This window comes from Cucurbita maxima, unplaced genomic scaffold (genome assembly GCF_002738345.1).
Source record: "Cucurbita maxima cultivar Rimu unplaced genomic scaffold, Cmax_1.0 Cma_Scf00017, whole genome shotgun sequence".
NCBI lineage: Eukaryota > Viridiplantae > Streptophyta > Magnoliopsida > Cucurbitales > Cucurbitaceae > Cucurbita > Cucurbita maxima.
In genome coordinates, this window is record NW_019272033.1 from 1,850,086 (window position 1) to 1,871,248 (window position 21,163).

At 38.2% G+C, this 21,163-nt stretch overlaps 2 protein-coding genes across 3 annotated transcripts; both read right to left on the reverse strand.

Annotated features, from left to right (window-relative positions):
* Positions 1–795: 795 nt before the first annotated feature.
* On the reverse strand, positions 796–15,286 carry LOC111491974. The gene is made up of 22 exons (XM_023141083.1): positions 14,201–15,286; positions 13,830–13,945; positions 12,518–12,726; positions 11,195–11,314; positions 10,265–10,393; positions 10,056–10,181; positions 9,743–9,798; positions 9,562–9,661; positions 9,368–9,485; positions 8,674–8,883; positions 8,213–8,549; positions 7,356–7,449; positions 5,969–6,077; positions 5,473–5,744; positions 5,250–5,377; positions 4,845–5,079; positions 2,854–3,042; positions 2,461–2,744; positions 2,094–2,307; positions 1,730–1,972; positions 1,525–1,607; positions 796–1,437 (listed from the first exon to the last, which is right to left on the reverse strand). The coding sequence occupies exons 1-22, from the start codon at positions 15,025–15,027 to the stop codon at positions 1,290–1,292; spliced, it is 4,347 nt and encodes a 1,448-aa protein (XP_022996851.1). The 5' UTR covers positions 15,028–15,286; the 3' UTR covers positions 796–1,289.
* A 1,817-nt stretch (positions 15,287–17,103) lies between these two features.
* On the reverse strand, positions 17,104–21,163 carry LOC111492024 (RNA polymerase sigma factor sigC-like). Of its 2 annotated transcripts, none has more exons than XM_023141176.1 (7): positions 20,903–21,163; positions 20,246–20,409; positions 19,579–20,142; positions 19,276–19,506; positions 18,819–18,959; positions 18,535–18,732; positions 17,104–17,860 (listed from the first exon to the last, which is right to left on the reverse strand). In XM_023141176.1, the coding sequence occupies exons 1-7, from the start codon at positions 20,994–20,996 to the stop codon at positions 17,582–17,584; spliced, it is 1,671 nt and encodes a 556-aa protein (XP_022996944.1). In that variant the 5' UTR covers positions 20,997–21,163; the 3' UTR covers positions 17,104–17,581. The 2 variants fall into 2 exon arrangements, with proteins under 2 accessions (XP_022996944.1, XP_022996943.1); XM_023141175.1 differs by having other exon boundaries at positions 20,240–20,409.

Here is a 21,163-nt window from a genome sequence, read left to right on the forward strand (position 1 = left end):
TTTTTTCTTCCTCTTTTTGTATATATGATAACTTCAAAACTCTCATTATATTTTCAAATTTAATTTATATGCGTAGTAAAAAAAAAAGATTATATCGTACGACGTGTCGGACCGCCAAGATTGAAGGCCATGCAACTTCGACACGTACTAATTCAAAAATCTCAAATCTCATCTCCTCCGCAAGAAATTTCTATTATATATACGTTATCCACAAAAAGACGAGAGAAATCGGATTGTCAACTCCATCAAAATCACAGCGGCGAAGCCTTCGCGATCATCATGTCCAATCAATCAAGACCAGCGACCAGCCGGACTCTCTACGACTCCCCTCCCTCCTCTCGCCACATCGTCAAGTTCGTGACGGCGGCAACCATCGGTACCATCTTCCTCGTCTCTTCTGGATTGACTATAACAGGAACAGTTCTAATCCTCATACTGTCCACTCCGATTCTCGTCTTGTTTAGTCCGATTTTGGTACCGGCGGCAACTGTTCTGGTCCTCGCGGCTGCCGGATTCTTCTTCTCAGCAACTTGTACGGTGGTAGCGATAGCGGCACTGACGTGGATGTCCAAGTACGTGACGGGGAAGAGGCCGTCAGAGGCAAGATGGAAGAAACGGGGAGGGAGATGAAGGAAGGAAAGGAAGGTGCAGATAAAGGCCGAAGGTATAAAAAATGGCGTTTGTTGGAGATTTAGAGTTGGGGTTTTGAAATCGAAGTATCCGAGTGGCATAGTGTTTGTGTATCGTCTGCTTTAGTAAAGCTTCTCTGTGATGATCTGTTTTAAGGATGAAATAAATCACAAATTTCAGAACCATTAGATTAGTAAAGACTCAATGCCCATAGTTAACAATTCAGACAGTTCTCCGCCATAGCCACTGAGCTTATTACAGTAAAAAAGGATGTTAAATCTACCAGACAGGTTGGGATTCAAAGGGAAATAACACAAATCCCAAAATATATACATCACTGTGAACAACACAAAGGAAAAGGAAAAGGAAGATGGTGTCTTTAGGGAAATAAAACAGAGGATTTGATTACAATTGGGAGAATGCTTCCCTTTTTTTGTTCTTTTTTCTCTTTATCTATTTGTTTGGGTTTTAAATTTAAGATGATTTGGGTTGTTATCTACTTCTGCCCTAAGAGTCAATTGAGTGTGGGATGATGAAGCCTGCCAGCCAACGAGCAAACCCATGTGGTGAAGAACAACTTTCCCTCCCCCAGAAAAAAAGACAAGGTAAGAGAAAATAGAGTCTCTGTCAAGATCAGCAAATAATTATATAATTAATCATCAGGACTGCCAGAACATATCGAACTCGTTACTGTACAAGGATCGATCTTGGATCTCCAGATTCGCAACGTGCCAATTAACGAGTCGGGATTGGAGAAATTTACAAACAACCAATCCCGCTGGGAAGATCCACCATTCACTTTCATCCCTGGAAAACACAAAAATCAGATCAGTTTGGAATTCCAATGGAAGTAAAGAGAAATGAACTTTCCAGCACATGGAAGAAGCCCCTCACATGTTAATAGTCCATGGCTGAAAGCTTGGATGCTTGGACGATTGAGATTTTGAGTGAACATACCCACAGAGAAATGCAACCAACTGGGAAAAAGGTAAAGCAACCAATCAGATGGGATGGTCCAATGATGAAGTCATGAGTGAGTGAACACAAACAGTTTTGGCTTGAATATTCAGGTAATGGAAGTGAACGTGATGGAACTTACAACATTGACCAAGGATGTGAGGTTCCACAACGCGTAGACACGAGCGAGCCCTGCAGAACGTCTAGGTCCTTGGCTGAATAAGGCATTGATTCCAGCAGGGAATGGGAGGAGAATGCCGAGAGGCAAAATAAATAGAACTAGAAAAACGTCTGCCAACGAGAATGAGAACATCTGGAGCAGGGTAAGCAAAACCAAGCTGAAATCCCCTAGAAGTAGCATTGATATGACTAAACCAACAAGATCCTGCAATTGGCAGAAGAATAATACCAACATGTGTAAGGTCCTACATCACAAACCACCCTCCAAACTTGAAACTGTAAGTTAACCATGCGTTCAAGCTTTTGGACAACATTGACGTATGTACCTGGTGACCAACAGGTTTAGTATTGTGAAGCACATAAGATAGAGGGCAAGATACATCTCTCTTCTCCTCGAGCATTTGTAGGCTGCTGACATCTAAAATGCCACCATATCTCTTCTTTCGCTTTGCACTGCCTTCAGTGGAAACATGGTTCTGGCTTAAATGTGTTTCTTCCCTCGAAAGGAGAGACTGATTTTCTCTAGGAATGTTCTTTACACTGGAAAACGAGAGTAGAACATAAAATATAAACGAACCTGACCGCAAAAGTATGCAAGAAATTTGCAAATATATCTACAGCTAATCTTGTCTGTCAGATAATGATCAAAACCATAAAGCATTTTTTCAACATCTCCAAAATAATATATATTACCATGAACTTTGGTCATATTGTTCATTTTCTTGACTTCTTGTGGGCGGAGGACTGGTTCCTTCAGCGGCATAAATGAGGAGACCATACTGGCAATAACCACAGGCTGTAGCCTGAAACCATGCAAGATCCACACGAATGCCATGATTCCTCAAAGCAGGATTTGCAAAATTTTCCAGCCATCTAACAACAGGTAGAAATGTTGATCTAAGCTGACCACGACGAACCAACCGTAACTGTGCGTTCAGACCAGCAACCATTCGGTACCATGTCGTAGGTGGTAGAGCCTGCAAATCATAATGCAAAACCCATAGAATTCCAGGAGAAAAAATCTATTTAATATGATTGTTTACACAACAGTAGGAGTAATTGAGCTTCGAGTTCCTATTAGCAAACCTGACTCATGAGACTAGTAAGAATGTTGTCGTTAAGAAGTGAAAAAGAAGCCATGTAACTTCCATCGCCTCCAAAGAGTAAGGAAAGTGGAAATCTTTGATTCAAACGAGGAGGAAGATCAGTTCTTTTTTCGTCTCCACCCAGAAAGAAGTCCACAAATGCAAGCATTAGATCGGATGTTGCTGCGACCTATAGTTGCACAAAAATCAGCTAAAATTATCAGAGCTAAACATCATGCACTAAGCTAGCTACTTACACATGGAAGGATAATGGTTTTGGAGAAAGAAAACCAAGAAAGGAGGAGCAGAGATAATGCACACATATACGATTAATATAGCAGTAGAAAACTTGAGAGACCAGCAGGTCCAAAGTGAATTGCACATTAAAAAAAGATCATAAATTTAATCGATGACTAAAAGGAAGCAAAATTTTTAAGAAGTTTTCACATCAAATATCAATAATATCGTTTCTTTCGTAAATAGATGCTAAGGACATTCGATAACGTCCAACCATACCAAAAAGGAATGAGTAGCGGCACTCAAAAAGTTCCTGGATTAGCAAGGGAAGATTATATTGTTGAGGACAAGTTCGTAATTGTTCTATCGTAAACAGATAGCCCCAACATCATTGCATGCAAAAGAAACATGCTAAAAGAAAAGAGAACCAGAGAACAAAGCCCTCCAAGCTTGAGTGAAAACTACAGAAACTTGATTGGAAGTCTCTTCCACTAAAGTGAAATCCAATAGCTACACCTACTCACAATTATGAATTACCCCGTGGCATTAAAGGGGCAAAGCCATTTTCCAAAGAGACTAAGACTCATACTCACAAAGTCATCAATCCAACTCCCCCCCATCTGGTGCCACGCTCGTCCCCCACTTCCAAAAAAACATCTCAATGGCTTCTCATCGATCCGTATCCTCATTGCCTTGTTTTAACTTATTTTTCCACCACCAAGTTGAAAAACTCCATTTCAAGTTTCCATTCAACAAAATTGAAAGGACGTGAACTAAATCATTACAAACTAAATTTCCAAAACTCCCCTCCCCAGATTCAAAAAATAATCGAATCTTAGAGGTGAAGCTCTAGACTCCTCGACAATAGGCGAATATAATCATAGTTGGTTATTATATCAAAATAAAAGGTTGGTTATTGTCTTGATGCCATTGCACTCGAACACAATGAAAATTTTTAATCAAACACATTCTGCTCAAATAAGTTTCAAGTGGAAAAATGAGATCGTGTGGGTCCAAAGATGGCAATCCCCTTCTCCCTAAAGGGTCATCTAAACCTAGCCTTTGGCGATCAAACATTCATATCCTAGTTATCGATGGCATATAAACTACGATTAAATGCAGTTAAATCAGTATTGTATTCTACCATCTCAACCCTAGGCCCGTTTATCTGTAAGATTTCCAACCAATCATTTAAGTGCAGCTCCTCCCAAAAGTTCTTGAGAAAAGAGCTTACGCTAGGATATATATTGATCATCTAGGAAAAACTAGACTTTCAATGTCATTTTCTCTACAAGTTCACCTTTCCATTAGTTCATTATTTTATCCTTCTTTTAAAATATTAATAGCTCGCCTGATCCTCTGCACACAGTACCTCCATCTAGGAATTCGTTCCAAAATTAAGTCTTGCTCACCCCATACACACGTCTAAAATGAGCAAAGCAACAACAGATGAAGTTAGAGGGCATAAAACATGTGATCTTCAGAAAGGTTGTTAAGACAATCTTGGATTGGAGTCTTATTTTTTTGGTATAACTAGACGAACTTGGCTCCTTTTGTTGGGCTGTCTTTTTGTGCCTTCAATTTTTTTCATGTTTTTTTTAAGAAATCGCTGCTTCTCATAAGAAGAAGAATCCCCATATGATAGCAAGTAAAGAGTGAGTTCAACATCTACATAGACAGAAAAGATTCCAAACCCCGAAGATTATAGATGAAACTTATATTGGACAATAAAACATGACAAAGATACAAACCTACCTTAATGCCTTCATAAAGAGCACGAGAGCGGCAAGATCGCAAGCAAGCATGATCATATTCTGATCTAACAAATTCACGGAGACGTTGCAGCTTCAGCCTTCGACGCCATTGCTGCCATGACCATGCAAGAGGATATGCAAGGGCAGAAAGAATGCTGTAAACTGCACCCTCCCACCATTGATATGCTGCTATAGCATTGATCTCATTCACAAATGTATTAAACGCACTCTCGTATCTGATTATCAAAATAGAGGAACTCAAATGTTAATCCAGTACAAGCACCTGGCTACAGATAAAAGTATTAGATAAGAGGTCATTTAATTGATAGCGAAAAACGAAATAGTATATTGAAGACATGTTAACATCAACGAAATGCATTGAAAGCAATAAATCATTATTGCTTACACAATCTCTTTCAGTTGTTCGGGAGGGGAATGTGAAAGATGCCAGGGTTCACTAAAAGTGTTTGGACCCATAAAGTACACTCTATACACATGGCTCTGGGACTCCTCAGCTCTATTTGTTTCCAAGACCTATAACACATAAAACACCGTATTAATAAAACTTCATTTATTTATGTATTTAGGGTGAGTCAGAGGGATTAAAGGTCATTTCATTAGAGAAAAACCTCATTCAATGACTCCAAGAAAGGAAAGGAATGATCTATTTGAGATCCATGTTGAGTTGGAACAGGGCCAGGTAGCTCATCCACCCCGACAAATTTCATCCGTGCAACACTAAGCACCAATGCCAGCAGAACAAGGAGACCAAGTAGAAGACCACAAAATAGCCAAGGACCCCCAAATGTATAAATTAACTCTTCAAGAGCAGTATAACATTTTGGCATGTGGTACCTATCTGAAATGCATCTGTAAGGGCAAGGAGTTTCAGCAATGCCACCTGAAAGAAGTTAATATGAGGTTCACTGGCATCGCGTACGTTGTTAACCTTGAATCTTACAATCAGTCTATAGAAGTTAAAGGAATGAAACGCATAGATTGAGGTAATCATGCTATTCTGCACGACAAGAGACCAAAGCACTCTCAAAATCCACAAAACAGTACATTCATTAGCCACTAATTCTCTGTTGAGCTCTGACCTTCAGAACATGAATAAGAAAATACCTCGAACAGATACGTAAATGGCACGGTGTGGAAGCTCATCAGGAGGACATTGTTGACAAAGAGCTCTATCAGATCCACTAACATTCTTGAAAGTACCGGCGGGACATTCCTGGAAACATTACAGATATTTATCCACTTGAGAGAGTGGTGGAGAGATTAAAAACCCTAATGGTCTAATTAAACGTATAAATTTTTCTTTTTAGAATTTATGGCTATGCCTGAACAATGGTATTTGTTGGTATTGGTTCATTTCATGACACTGGACGTTCTTAAAGTTGAGTTCAGACATTTCTGCTTCTGAGTTTGACCTCTATTTTCCTTTTTTCTTTTTCTTTTTTTCTTTTTTTGAAAAACCATAATTTCATAGAGAAAACAATAGTAAATACAAAGGGGCAATACAACAAAACAGCCTAAATTAATCACCATGGGTTGGCCAAATGGTCAATAAGATTACGAGTGTGGGGTTCAAGCCTAATGGGTTAACCGAGTGGTCAATAAGGTCAAGAGAATGAGATTCAAGTCAGAGTGGATACCCACTTGAGACTTTTTTTGTTCATTAAAAAAACATCCACCTAGGATTATTGTTTTAGCAAGGTCTAGCCTGTTAGAATAGTGGAGGTGTGCAGAAACTTTTACTTGCTTGATTGGCTAGATTCAAGTACTTTGGTACTGAATTCAAGTATTTCGGCATTGTGTGACTTCATTTTAGAATATGGAGTAATTTGCTGGTTGGTTCATGGATAGTTTTTAGTTGCAGCTGTACTAATTGTGTAGCATATCCAAGTTTGGAATTTTGAAGCAATTGAAAGTTTGAGATTAAACTCGACTCACTAAGAATGTATTTTCTTTGGATTTTATCCTCATCTCTTCTAATTTAGGAGATGCCAATAAACATGTGGACAATGGAGTTCAAGGAGCCACATAAACAAGGCCCAAAATGGTAGAAACAGAAATAAGGCATCAGAGGGGGAAAACGAAAAACAAATGAAAAGGTAAAATCATTTGAAAATAGGATTTTGACAACAACGTAATCAAGAAGACTCGCACGAAAACCTTTTTTAAAAATCTATAACCACGTCCACCGTAAAATGCCATCAAAATAAAAAGAATTTAAAAAATCCATCAAATTATTTGAAATATTTTAGAATTTCAAATAATTGATCTTTAACTGATAAAAGGAAAGAGATCTACATATGCTTAAATAACATTTTAAACATTTTCTAAAATCTTCTTTCTGGCATTTGTCTGAATCAATTTCACAATATTTGGAAAGTGTGGTGTTTTCATGTCATACACGTTCATTGTTTCTGAAAAACTAAAAACATAAAACATTTTAAAATCACGATCCAAACCAGGTAGTAACCTATCAAAAGAACCAAAAACAGACCTCACAAAATGTTCCGTAAAGGCCTTTAGGGCACGCTCTCCCAGTCACGGTACCACTTTCACCTCCACCACCCCATTCACCACCTGTACCTCCGCTGCAAAAAACAAGCAATCGATGGTTAAAAGAGAGGATTTATTCCTTTTGCTAAACTGTAAAAAGAGAACCCTTGAACAGCTACACCATGCAATTAAACCTGCAGAAATAAATACAGTCGTCGGCATCCTATCTAGTTATAACAAAACAAAATCTGAGAAGGTATCACAGAGCACTACAACAGAAACAGAAAATCCAGAAGCTTTTTAAATATTATGGAGTGTTCTAGGTTGTCCAGGACTGGTATATATACTTCAAGGAGAGATGACACTTATATCAACCATTTACCAATCAGACTAACTCATTCAAACAACTTCTCTTTGGTTTCTCTATCAACACAATTCTCATCAAGATCTTACAAGGGTATGAAATAGTTTCTTATAGTTTTCCAATCCTTAAAACTCTCCAAATGAGCTCAAATATGAAAAATAGGAGGGTTTTATACAAGACGCATTTATAAGTTGATCTGAAAGGGGAACAACCCTTAATAGACGAAGTTATTCCTCTGGATTACACCCCTGGCAGCATCAAATACCATGAATAACGTACAAGAGAAGAGCCCCTCCAGATTTCACCTCATGGAGTGAAGAATCCTTCACAATCTCTCCGTTAGTTGTAATTTTGCTTCCAAAACAAAAAAAAAAAAATATCCAAAAGGAGCCAAAATACAAAATAGCAGCCTAATAATTAAGTTGACAAACATATCCCATGCCATTTACGGGAATGAACCCTAACATAGAACTTAGTATGGGCAATGTACTAACCAGGTATCAATGTGTCCTCTTACACTAGCAATGGGCTGGTACACATCTCCTGTAGCTATATCGGCCCAATGAAAGTGAATCCTTCCTCCGCCACCTCCACCACTTCCATTTGCTATACTATATCCACCAACACTTGAAAGAACAGCAGATGAACCAAGAGTCAGCGTACGAAGAAACAGGAGGATAGTTCCACCAGACCCTCCCCCAGGACCTGCACTATTGTCTTGAAAATTAGCTAACTTTTTCACTTCGGAAGTTCCGTTGAAATTGTCTCCATCAGATGTCACCAAGCCTTCAATTAATAAGCTTGACAATGGATGCGCTAATGAGCCCATCACTGCATATATAACAAAAATGTAGAAAATAAATTGAATGGCTGTTACGCGAATTTAATAGAAGCTGAGTATTTATTTGGATTGAAGTCTCAAAATGGAAATAGAACATACAAACTATAAACTCACCTATAATGCCTCCACCTGAAGAGAAACTAGCTAAACTATCATTTCCACTCCCGCTACCAAGCTCACAGGGAAGACCTGCTTCTCCATAAGAGATGCCACCTGGAACACAGTTATTATTGAAGCAACCTTCCCCACCTCTACCACCATACCCGCCACCACTGTATATTCCACTGCCTACGATATGCCCTCTTCCCACACCTCCAGTGCAGCCTGTAATTGCAAAAATGTTCAAATTAAAAAACAAACTATATAAAAAAAAAATGTTTCTTTCCCAACCGAATACAACTACATAGAGTAGAAGCTAGAAACAAGCAAGCGAACAGAATTGACTAGTAGAAAAATAGTTCTCTAGGAAACTAAAAGAACCTAAACACCCTCTCTTTGTTAGTAGCCCTTGTATGTCCTTTCCTTCATTTTTAAGGAGGGAGGAAAGGAGAGGATATAGACAATCTTTTATTAACCAAACAGATCTAATTGTCTCGCAGGCCACTAAGTCACACACAAATTAAATTCCAATGCAAAACAGAACAGCACACTTTCTGCTAAAATATGAAAGGAATAGCTTGCCTTCCATAGTATTTTAACTTTAAAATGTACTGGGACTTTCAGGTGTGAGTGTGAGGATGCATAGCAAAGCAAAACAAAGGTATGAAAATGAAAAAACACATAATATGGGAGAACCTAATCAACCTACCCATCCCAGATGCACTGATCATTCCGTAAGACTGGACGATTATAGATCTTGCCCTGTGGAAATGAACAACCGAACCTTTGATAAGACCCTCTACGGTGATATCTTCAACCCTGCAGATCTGAAGAGGCAACAAAGTGTCAATTCACTACAAAAATGTAAATTCCATGCCAGACTAGTTCCATTCAGATAAGCACCTGGAGGGTGAAAGATAGTGATGAGTTCACATTGCAATCTTCTGGTGGATGGAATAATTCAATAGGGCAATCTTGGTCTTCACAGTAGAGCTTAGGAGTCCTATAAGATGTGAAATTAAAATAAGCAGGTTTGAAAGGATAAACTATGAACGAGAGAAACAAAAGCCAAATTCGAACTTACACAGTATTTTTTGCTGCATCATCTACAGGACCTCGCAAAATAGATCCAGGACCAACCTTTAATGCAAAAATAGATGGCCAAATTAATAACCAAACACAGACAGTTAACCTACCAAGCCACACATTAAGATTGGCCCACTAATGATTCCCATCAAGTAAACAAAGGATTTAATGATTCTGCTAATAAAATAATGTACTTCAGAAAGAATATTGTATCCAACTTGAAGAGTAAGCATTCCATAGTTGATCCAACTAAGGCATAAGGCAAGTATAAAACTGACGGTCAATCAGATAACAAATTCGGTGATACTTACATGAATACTATAGAATAGAGAAAGAACTAGACGCTGTGCTTCAATCCAATCTCCAGGACCTGACAAGTTCAATAAACCTTGTCCATGGACTCCCAGGTTAGCATTAGAATGTATAACAGATGATTCCTATATGAAAAATAAAAGAATGAGATGCCTTAAAATGGAAGGCTACAAAAAAAACTATGTCAACGAAGTTGTGATTAAATTACCCGAAGAACAATTAAGTTACTAGCCTCAAGCAAGGATGTCACAACGCCTGAATCTCCACCTCCATCTATAAGCAATTTAGAATTCCACATCAAAAACATTTTCACTGACATGCGTAGTGCCCCATACACCTGGAATTGTAGACCGAGAATTCTCACATCACAATGCAAATAAATTATAGCATATTGATAATTAACAATACCAAAGTGCTATACACCCAAAGGAAATAGAATAAATTAAACTATACCAACCATACATACAAAATATCATAAAAATACAGGAAACAGGGAGGTTTATATTAGTACTACCAATGCAGTTCACCTATTTCCAGCGCTGAGAAAGGAAGAACTTTTTTTTTTCCTTCCTTGTTAAATTGCTGTATCATACCCACCACAGAAAAAAATAAAAACAAAATGAAGAAGAAAAAGAGGAAAGAAGGAACTTTAATGAGCAGTTGATAGGTTTAGCTGAAAAAGGCAAAGTTTTATTTTTTTGCACACTCACATATATGAAAACCCAAGCTTCCATTGAGAATAAGGAAAAAAAAAATTAGAAGGATAATAGATAGAGTTGGCTCAAAGAGTATCAAGGTTCCCAATCCCCCTGGCTACCCATTTTCTACATATTCAAATTTCAGATACTTCAGAACTATTCCCATGATTCTTTCTATGGTGTTGTGCTGTGTAGGAAAACCATTCAATAAGTTGAAAATTGACAATGAAACAAAAGTACAAGCACAAAAGATAAAACCCAAGCATACCAAAAGCGAAAAGAAAAGAGAGAGAAACGAAGACAAACCAACTAATGCATGCAACAAAAAGGTTTGACCATGATAAACATTGCTTCCCATTTCTAAATCATGAACAGACGAAAAATAGATGTACTGCAGGCATGCAAAGCATAATTGTACTACACAAAGAAAAAAGGTTTACCTTGATTTCTGAGTTGCTCATAAGAAGTTCTTCTGCCAATAGCTCAAACTCTGATGACGCATAGTGTGCCAGCCCAAAACATAAAACTCCACCAGATAAGAGACTAATCTGACCTTGAACCTATTTTATAGTATTGAAAACCAAGATTGAGATTATTGATAGAGCTCATCTCAACATAACCACGAGGGAGACGAAAAATATACATTAGAAGAATCAAATGAGAACTTGGCATGCACAATATGATGCTAGTTTCACTTTTTATACCAACTACCAAGCCATACACAACAAATGATAATCTATAAAACATTTCCTAAGATGCAAGGCACATAAGTTTCAGAAATCAACATCAGCTAGAATACTGGGTTCAGTAAAACTCACCTAAATATTAGTTAATTAGGTAACATAACAGTTCAAATAAAAAAAGGTGAAGCATCAAATATCAGAAGAGCTAGATACTTAATTTTATCACTAAAGGGGACAAATCAAAAGAGATGGTAAATTAACAGTCTTTTTCTTGCTAGTTTGGGTCCCCAATATAAAGGAGACAAACAATAGCTGAAGAAGAGTATATTAGAAAGCGGAATAGGCCGTTATCTGTAAGGCAAGGTAGGTAGAAGAATAAGAAGACACAATACGATCAAATTAGTTGAAAGAAAGAGAAGGAAAGCATTGTATGGCAATGAGGAACAATATACACAGAAATTCAGGGTGCACAAAGGTAAAATAAACAAATTTGGCCGAGTGTTTTGCTCATGCTTCAAAAAGAATATATACAATCGTGAAGGAACAAATAAAAGAAAACATCAAATAAAAGCAGAATGAGTATATGGATGCATGCAACATGTCGAGGTAATATTGCATATTTCCAAGGAAAGCCAATCCTTGTCACTGAAAAAGTCATTTGTGATGTAGGATGAAATATTAGATAATTAGCATAATTTAGTAAACAAAAGTTTAGGTGCATTTAGATTAATTAGTGCATAATTAGAAATTTGGATTTAATTGATAATTTGTTTTATCCTATTGTAAGCCTACAAATAGCTACTTTAAGAATCGTAATGGGAGCTTTTTGAATATTATTTTGGAATAGAACATTGTTCCAGAGAGTGTTCTCACAACCTTGGGGATGGATTCACCCCTCATTTAGCAATGGATCGGCAAAAAAATTGTGGAATATAGAGTCCCACTTGGAAAAGATATATATATGCATATGTATAGCTCAAATGAAATGGTTTGTACTACTCTGTAAAGTAGAACTTCTCCATAACCAGATTCCCGTGCCTGTATAAACAATCTAAACTATGTTTCAGGTTAATTACAAACCTGAACACGGCTCCAGAGCAAAGGAACTGAAGCCCTGGCATTATTTCGAACATAAACATTTGTCATGAGTGGTTGATTAGGAAACTCCAAAAGAAGTGTGTCCGTATCTGTTGTCAAATTATGATTGGAAATTGTAAGGCTTCGAGGAACAGCATCGTACAGAGTTCCAGCACCACCAGAATTTTCTGGGCAAGCCAAACTACGTCCCCCTACATGAATAACATATATATGGCAACAGCTTAGCAATACAACTAAATGAATTAACACAACGGCATCCATAGTAAGCACAAAGTTACATTGCAAACAAGCAGTTAAAGTACAGAAGAATTATTCTAGAAAAATTGTTGAGAGATGAAAGTAGTCAGTCCAATCTCGCTTCATTCACTCGTGCTAAATACACAAGGGGGAAAAGGTTGAATACAGCATTGAACACCAGAAGGGGACCAAACATCATGAAGAGCTAAATGAAGGGAAAAAGTAAAGAACATGGAGCCTCTCAAGAAGGATGTTTCTGAAGTCCATTCTATAAATAGATATTTATGATACTATAAACAAGAATCGGTCTCCCAGTAAATAGAAAATTGAGTGGTTTTAAACAAGCTTCAAGTTTTAATACTAAACATATTTTTAAGTTCTTGTAGAATGCATCATCCACACTCCTCTGAAAATACTTTTACCCTTTTTTGTAGGAGTAAACACTTCAATAATTTAGTGAAATAATGTTTCTTCAAAAAAATTAGAGTACAGTCTCAATAGAGCATGAAATGAGAAGGAAATAATAAAAGTTGGTAGAATATAAAATCAAATATTTCCAAGTCTCCATCCTAATGTTGTGTAAATTTTACTCCTCTTTACTCTATTTCTCAGTCTTAATGACATTTTGACCTTATAGAGGATTTCTTATTTTGTAATCCCCCACGGCTCAGGGTTTCCCTTTCCCACACTTCGTAATATTTCATAATACCAAGAAAATACTTTGTTTCCTATCCAAAAGAAGGAGGGGAAAACACCAGTCCAACAAAATAGCAAAGTATGCAACTGAAGCATACATAAATCAGCCTCTCCCCATGCATATTCTTGGAGTTCAATAAATATCTTAATATGAAACTGAAGCACAGATTGAAGAACAAAATTCATGCATACATAGATACATGCATACATACATTATATATATGTATTAGTCGTGTGTTTGTGTACTGGTAATGGGTATGTGTTTGTATACGTGGATGTGTGTATATCAATATATTATAGATACCACATTACTTCGTAACATATACGACACTGAAGTTCGCCAATTGCTTAGAACTCTCACCATGAACAAAAATTCGAGGATCATCATGCCTGCTGAAAACATCAACAGCGATTCTTCCACCACCACCTCCACCGTATCCATTACCTCCACATGCACTTATCTTGCCGTCACCAATCCTGTTCTTCACAAGAAAAATACTTTAATATTCAATTTTGTTCCATGTCCATGTTTTATGAAAACAAAAAGAACCAGATTTTTTAAAAAAATAATGGTAAAATGGAAACCAGCTGCATTAGGCTCTCAAATATTCTCACTCATCCAACGGTAAAATAATCGAACAAATAGGAGTAGGATATGCACTGTTCCAATGTGAAAACAAGCTGAAATTAAAGAGAGCGAACAAACAGATGGGGAGATAAGATGATAGTTACATTTTGTGAGCAAGGATATAGATGCTGCCACCCGACCCACCTCCACCTTTTGTCCCTCCATCACCCCCATCGGCAAGAACAACCCCATCAATTACTAGAAGGTCGTGGACGTCCAACTTCACCCTCCCGCCACCCATTCCACCATAGTCCACTTCCTTGTTCGTTGAACCACCCTGGCTCCCAAAACTGCTAGGCTTCTGCAGCGACGCCCATGAGTATGCATCACCTCCCCAAACGTCTTCAGGAAGCTTAGTTTTATCCGTCAAACAACAGGCTCCCCTCCCTCCATGTCCCCCACCTGCCCCATCAATAGTTTGTGGCGTCCCACTAGTCTGTGGTGGCGGATTCCCAGCTAAAGCCGTCGTATTCACCACAGACCCATTGAGAAAGCTAGCATTACCGGCGGCCAACTCAAAACTCCCGGTAAATATAGACGAATCATTGCTCAACGTAAAATTGCCAGTAATGTTAATAGTAATCGAACACCCCGGTTTAGGACAATCAAATTTCACCCCAGGCAGGATATAAAAATTCCCCTTCCCGGCTATATAAACATCATGAGTAAGGTTCAAATCGTTGACAATCTGACATGTAGTATCCAGCGAGCCAACGCCATCTAAATCACGGGTGCAGGAAACCGAAGGTGGATGAGGCGGCGGTGGCGGTGGGGCCGGCGGCGAGTAATCCTGGTGAAAAAGAAACGCATCGTAATCGATAATAGAAAATTCGTCGGTGGACGTAGATGACAAGACAGAGTGAGGCTTTGTAACAAGAACAGCAACTACTACAAGCGCAACAAAAAGGAAGCGGAAGTGAAATCGAGCCATTCACTACTGTCAAAAGTCATTAGGTCAGAAGGTGCAAGGATTGAGCTGAATTATCAAATGCGATTAGGGTCAAAACTCCATCCACCATGGAAGACGAATTCATGAAATTCAGAGGTGAAAAACCCCCCCACCTCCCACTGAAAACCCTAGAAATCGCTCTGCAAAAAACCAGACAGAGAAGGTAAGATTGAGGCTTTTTTTTTTTTTTTTTCTTCTTTCTAGAGAAGAGCGAATGAAAGAGGAAGGTGGGAGAAAAAATAAGGAAGGGGCCTTTACTTATTTCCGGACGACTGAAATGACAGAGAAATGTTTAAAAGCGGCTTGAGTTCAATGCGCTCGCCGACGTGTCATTTTCTCATTGGCTAAATAATCACAGTCAACTTTCCTTTTTGACTTTTCGTTGTTTTCCCGCGCGGGTGTTGGCACGTGTGGAGGTTTAATCGTGGTACTTCCTCACATTATCATTCAATAATAATAAACCCTACTCCTGTTCTAAGAGCGTGAAAACCACACGCTACTTTTAAACGACGTCGTGTAACATCATCATCCCTATTAATCCGTCGTTTCTTGTCCGAGATTAATACTCTCGACTGTTTTCAACCGCGGTGGAATCGCGTGGATGAGAGAGAGATTCAAGGGTTGTGATAAATTGTTTCGGTTGGGGGACGTAATTTTGTCACCGCCCAGTAAGGATGAAACAGCTAGGAGGGTGGTCAAGGCTTTTGACTGTTTTTCAACGGAAAGGATTGTCTGTGAGATAAGATGAAGCCGGTCACTTTCGGAATGGATTTGGTGGTGATCTGATCGTTGGATTGAAATTTTTGGAAACACGGCACCGTGCCTAGCCTACCACCAACTCAACAAATAACGCTTTTTTTCCTTTTTTGGAACTCAATTTTTGGGTTCAATAATAAATTCCCATCATGAATATAAATAGAAGTGTTTGTTTTAGACTTTCCAACAAATTAATTCTACTTTCTAAATTTTTCTAATTTAATTATGAGTTATAATATAATTTTGGTTATGGGTTCGATCAGGTGCATAATGGAGTTTGTAGCGAGCTCAGGTAGTTTGTCTCGTTGAAAACAGTCGAGATGTACACAAACTTTCCCATACACTCAAAGATATCAAATAGATAAAATAGTTTGAATTTTGTATCAGTTTGGTTCGTATGATATTATATATTATAATGTCTTCTTAAAAAATATGTATGATTAAAATGTAACAACTCAAGTCCATTACTAGCCGATATTGTCCTATTTGGGTGCATATATTGTCCTCTTTGGGTGCAGATATTGTCCTCTTTGGGTGCATATATTATCCTCTTTGGGTTTCCCCTTATAAGCTTTAAGATTTAAAAACATACTTGCTCAGGAGAGGTTTCCGCGCACTTATAAAGAATGTTTCCTTCTCCTCTCCAACTGATGTAGAATCTCACAATCCACCCTCCCTTCGAGACCCAACATCTTCGCTGACACTCGTTCCTCTCCAATCGATGTGAGATCTCACAAAAAAACTTCACGTGAATCATTCATTAGGTTCAACTAAACCATAATAACTAAGTTGAAGCCTTTAAAATCATAGGAATCACGTTGTAAGTCAAATGCGAGTTACATACTAAATCGAGACCGAAGTTCAACGAAACTTGTTATTCAACCTGATCGTTGATGCGACATACTCATTAAACCAGCAATCAATTATTCAAGACCTAGTATAAGCAATGTTTGGTAAATGCTATAGACCTCTCACCATCGTCATAAAAATTTATTCGTCAAAGAAATATTATATCGCAAATAAAGATTAAAAAAAAAAACAATCAATTAGAAGTACAAGACGTTTGAATCTCCGACCTTAGAATAAAGAATATACGTTATACGTCGTTGTAGCTTTCCCCTCCATAAAGAAAAGCAGTTGATAACAATAAATTATGGCATTCAATTCTGAGCAGAGAAAAAAGCATATGCTTTTACCAAAGTTGTAAAACCAAACAGATTTGTCTCTCAGCTCATTTGTTCCATTTCTTCTAAAGAAAGTAAAGTATTGTATGATCCCTCAAGTTTCTTATCAGCTAAGAAATGCATGAAAGGTCATAAACTTGGTATTAATAAATCTACTATGATCGTCCAGACATCCATCTCTACAACAATGGCATGAATTGCCCTGTATATGAAATAAAATTTAATACAATGTGGACTCATATGGCTAAAAATGGCTGTAAATATGTATATATGTTTATATATATATGGAAGGTTTGGCCATGCCCAGGTGCACATCTCTATCTACAGCTCAATTCATGCATATGATGGAAGTAAAGATCATATTTTACATCAAAAAACATGAACCACCAACCAGACAAGTCGAGTCGATGTTTCAGTGGTAATGCATCATGTAAGGAACTGTACTAACCGGTGAGATTCGTTGAGGATTGAGATATGCTCGTTGTAACGAACACTTTGGTAGTATGGCCCCGAAAGCGCGATGCCAATCTCTTGGCTTCTTTGGGCTGCTGCAAGTTTTGAAAAGACTGGAGGGAGCTGAAGCTGAAAGAAGTATATCAATCCAAATAATGGCTCAAGTTTCTCACAGTCTCTTCATTTTTCAGCTTTGTTGTGGCTTTCCTTTCAATTTTTCGAACCCATTCCTTACTTACGCGCAGAAGTTTTCCGATTTCCTCGAGCGACTTGGGTTGGGAATCCATGAGTCCGTATCGCAGCACCAGGACCTGTCTCTCCCTTGATTCCAACACTTCAAGAAGATTAAAGATGTCTTTCTTCATTAGCCTCCGCTTCACAGTGTCTTCTGGGCTCTCTATTGATGTATCTGCTGTCAATTCCTGCACCATAAGAGTCACAATATGTTTAAAGAATATACTATATTAATTTATTGGTAAGTTGTAACATCCGGTAGAAGGCCGGGATATTCTAAACTTGCTCTTTTCAAATAAGCTTATAACAACTCAAACTCACCGCTAGCAGATATTACCATATTTGGGCTTCTCCTCAAAGTTTTAAAACGCGTCTACTAGAGAGAGGTTTCCACACCCTTATAAGTAATGTTTCGTTCCCCCTCTCCAACCGATGTGGAATCTCACAATCCACCCGCCTTTAGGGCCCAGCGTCCTCGTTGGCACACTGCCCAATATCTGGCTCTGATACCATTTGTAACAGCCCAAGCCCACTACTAGCAAATATTGTCTTTTTGGGCTTTCTTTTCCAAGCTTCCCTTCAAAATTTTAAAACGCATCTACTAAGGAGAGATTTCCACCCCCTTATAAGAAATGTTTCGTTCACCTCTCCAACCGATGTGGGATCTCACATAGCTCGACTTCACACATTGGCATGGCCAATTATGAATTCATATATAAGCTTTTGATGAACAAACTTCAGTAAAAGAAAAAGAAAAAGCTCTCAATTAATCAACATAGACAAAATATGCCCAAGAATTGTCAAGAAGTTCAAAGAAAATAGGGAGCTAATGATATCCTAGACGGAAGAGCGAGAGTCTTACCATATATTTCATATTTAGTCCATCACCTATCTTCTGATCAACTGAACCCACAACTTTTAAACAGTTGCTAGCAACTCTAACCTTGGCCAAAGGAAGACCAGTAGCCTTGGCTACATCGTCATCCGAATATCTCCTACCACTGTTGTTCAACGCTTTTCGAGCCTTCTGTATTTGATTTATTGCCTTGGTTAATGACCACTACAAAAGAATTATAAGGATGAGTCAGTCATACATGAATATGAAAACTTCATGAAATTAGCCTCCCAGTGAAGAAAGAATCGTACTGGAATTTGAATTCCCCTTGAACTTCGTGCCACGACTCTCGACATTGATTTCCTTATCCAGTATTGAATATAGGTTGAGAATCTAAAACCCCTTTTCGGGTCAAACCTTTCCACACCTTGCAGCACGCCAATGGCTCCTGCCTACGAGTACACGAGAAAATAAACATCAAGATGCATAGCGCCTTGCATTTTTCTTACTATACTTCTATTGAGAAATGTATGTTTCAAGGCAAGGCATCAGTATTCAACATTTGCATTCATGAAAGCAAAAAAGAAAGTGGAGTACGTATGTATATGTGTATATATATATATGTATATGTGTATACATTTGCATTTTTCTTACTATACTTCTATTGAGAAATGTATATATATATATATATATATATATATATATATATATATATATTCATTGAAATTCGAAGAACCGAGGTTTCTCATAGAATAGTAATGAATAGACCTGAACCAAGTCCTCCATTGGTAACCCGGAGCATCGATATTTCTTTGCAAGGAATATAACCAATGAATTAGTACTCCTTAAGAGCTCATCCTGGCAGAACCAACCAAATTGTAACTGTTTCTGCAAGTCCTTTATATCAATGCTGGATGCGTCGGCCCAGCAACTCATGCTTGCTGTTCTTCCGGATTCCTTTTCTAAAGTTTCTCTAATTCTTTCTAAATTTGCAACTACCTGCAATGAAACAGAAGCTTAGCATAAAAAGTATTGGAAGGATGGTTGTGCGAACATCAAACACGAATCAACCTTAACCCCGGTGGACATTTCAGCTTCATTTCGAGCAACAATCGATCTTCTTTTTTTCGAATTAGATGCTTTTTTCCTCGAACTACGGAATTTTTCTTTAGCAGCTCTTGTAGCTAGCGGCCGTGAAGCAACTTTATCAGCATTATCCATTGCTCTCCTTTTTACTGATCTTCTTCCTGCTCTTTTTCCAGAGTAAACTATGATATTGTGGTTCTGGTCATCGGTTTTCTGGTTTACATTATGATCTCCACCAACCTCAATAGGTAAGTCCGACAAATCACGAAAACTTGATGATGCTTTAAGCGTCCTAGACAGACAGGCATTGAAAAACTCCAAAGCTCCAAGTTTTGTTAGTTGCAATACAATATCTCTTTCCAAGCTTAGCATGCCTGATTCAGTAAAAGTTTCCTCCAAAACATCAAGGTTTTCCATTAACATGTCAAAAGGCGAGGCCCTGCCAGTAGGCAAGCTTGTACAGGAACAAAAATTGTCCTCTACCTTGGATGGCCCAGAATTTTTCGACCCGTAATGCAAATGACTGAGTGACTTTGCCCCACTGTTTATCTGAAATAACATATAAGATACATCCCATCAAGGACAAGAAACCAAGCGAGGTCAAGCCAACAAATGGGTGTTGTGAAGTTCATTGCAAAGGGCTAACCTCTACCTCTTTCTCTTCCAAATCTAACAGACCATCGGCTAAGGTTTGTGGAGCTTCAGATAAGCAAGTATATGTTTTCAAGGCTTCTCTAGAAATAGCCTCTCCTTCCTCACAAGTACTGGAGAAGAACGAAAGCCTTCCTGAATTAAAGGAAGCTTCCCTGCCTTTAGCTGTTTTAAAATGTAGAACAGAACAAAATTTATAATGCATTCCCACGCCAATAATAATCGTATAACCTTAAAACATGCTAAGAAATGAGGCTTTTCTCAGTCTGATCCAAAGAAATTAAAGATAGATCGAATATTCACACTTCATAACCATTCCAGGAGAAATTTGAGAGCCTAACAATCTCCAAAAGACTCAAAACAAGTTCACATTCAGGAAATGTAACAGATATATATAGCTATAATCATTCAGGAGCAAGAACACAAAATTCCCGAGAAATCCCAGAAACGTGCCTTATTCAAATGATCGAGATAACCGGAAAACAATTCAAAATGCCTCACAAAATCGATAACAAGTAGAACAATGGCAGATTGAAAACGAGAAAACCGAACAAAGAGCAAGCGGGAACCCACGGAATTTCAGAAACAAATTAAAAACCCAGATATGAATCGAGATTGTTCATGATTCAGCATCTTAGTTCAGAGAGAAAGAACTAACAGGCATAGGGAGAGAGCTTGGAAGGGGAGGCCCTGCGGGAATGAGTCTGAATTTGGAAAGCCCACTTGAGATTTGGGCGGAAACTTGTTCCCATCGTGGAAATCGGAGGCAGGGAGAGGGAGAAGATTGGTGATGAAGAAGTAATTACTCATGCAATCTGATGAGTGAAAATGTGGACGTGGAAACTGCAAATTCTCTACCACCAATTCTAAATCTCCTTCTTCTAAGAATTTGGGGAAAAAAAATCAACAACATTTCTTT

Bases quoted from the DNA above. Each gene is read 5' to 3' on its own strand.
- LOC111491974 (XM_023141083.1), bottom strand. From the start codon at position 15,027: ATGGCTCGATTTCACTTCCGCTTCCTTTTTGTTGCGCTTGTAGTAGTT. The intron at 8,550-8,673 runs GTGAGTTTATAG...TTATATATGCAG, and splicing joins TTCAGGTGGAGGCATTATAG to TGATGGGCTCATTAGCGCAT. The intron at 3,043-4,844 runs GTAGGTTTGTAT...GTGCAACTATAG, and splicing joins CTCTTTATGAAGGCATTAAG to GTCGCAGCAACATCCGATCT.
- LOC111492024 (XM_023141175.1), bottom strand. From the start codon at position 20,996: ATGGGAACAAGTTTCCGCCCAAATCTCAAGTGGGCTTTCCAAATTCAG. The intron at 18,960-19,275 runs GTCTATTCATTA...GTGTACTCGTAG, and splicing joins CAATGGAGGACTTGGTTCAG to GCAGGAGCCATTGGCGTGCT. The intron at 18,733-18,818 runs GTACGATTCTTT...ATTCTTTTGTAG, and splicing joins CAAGGGGAATTCAAATTCCA to TGGTCATTAACCAAGGCAAT.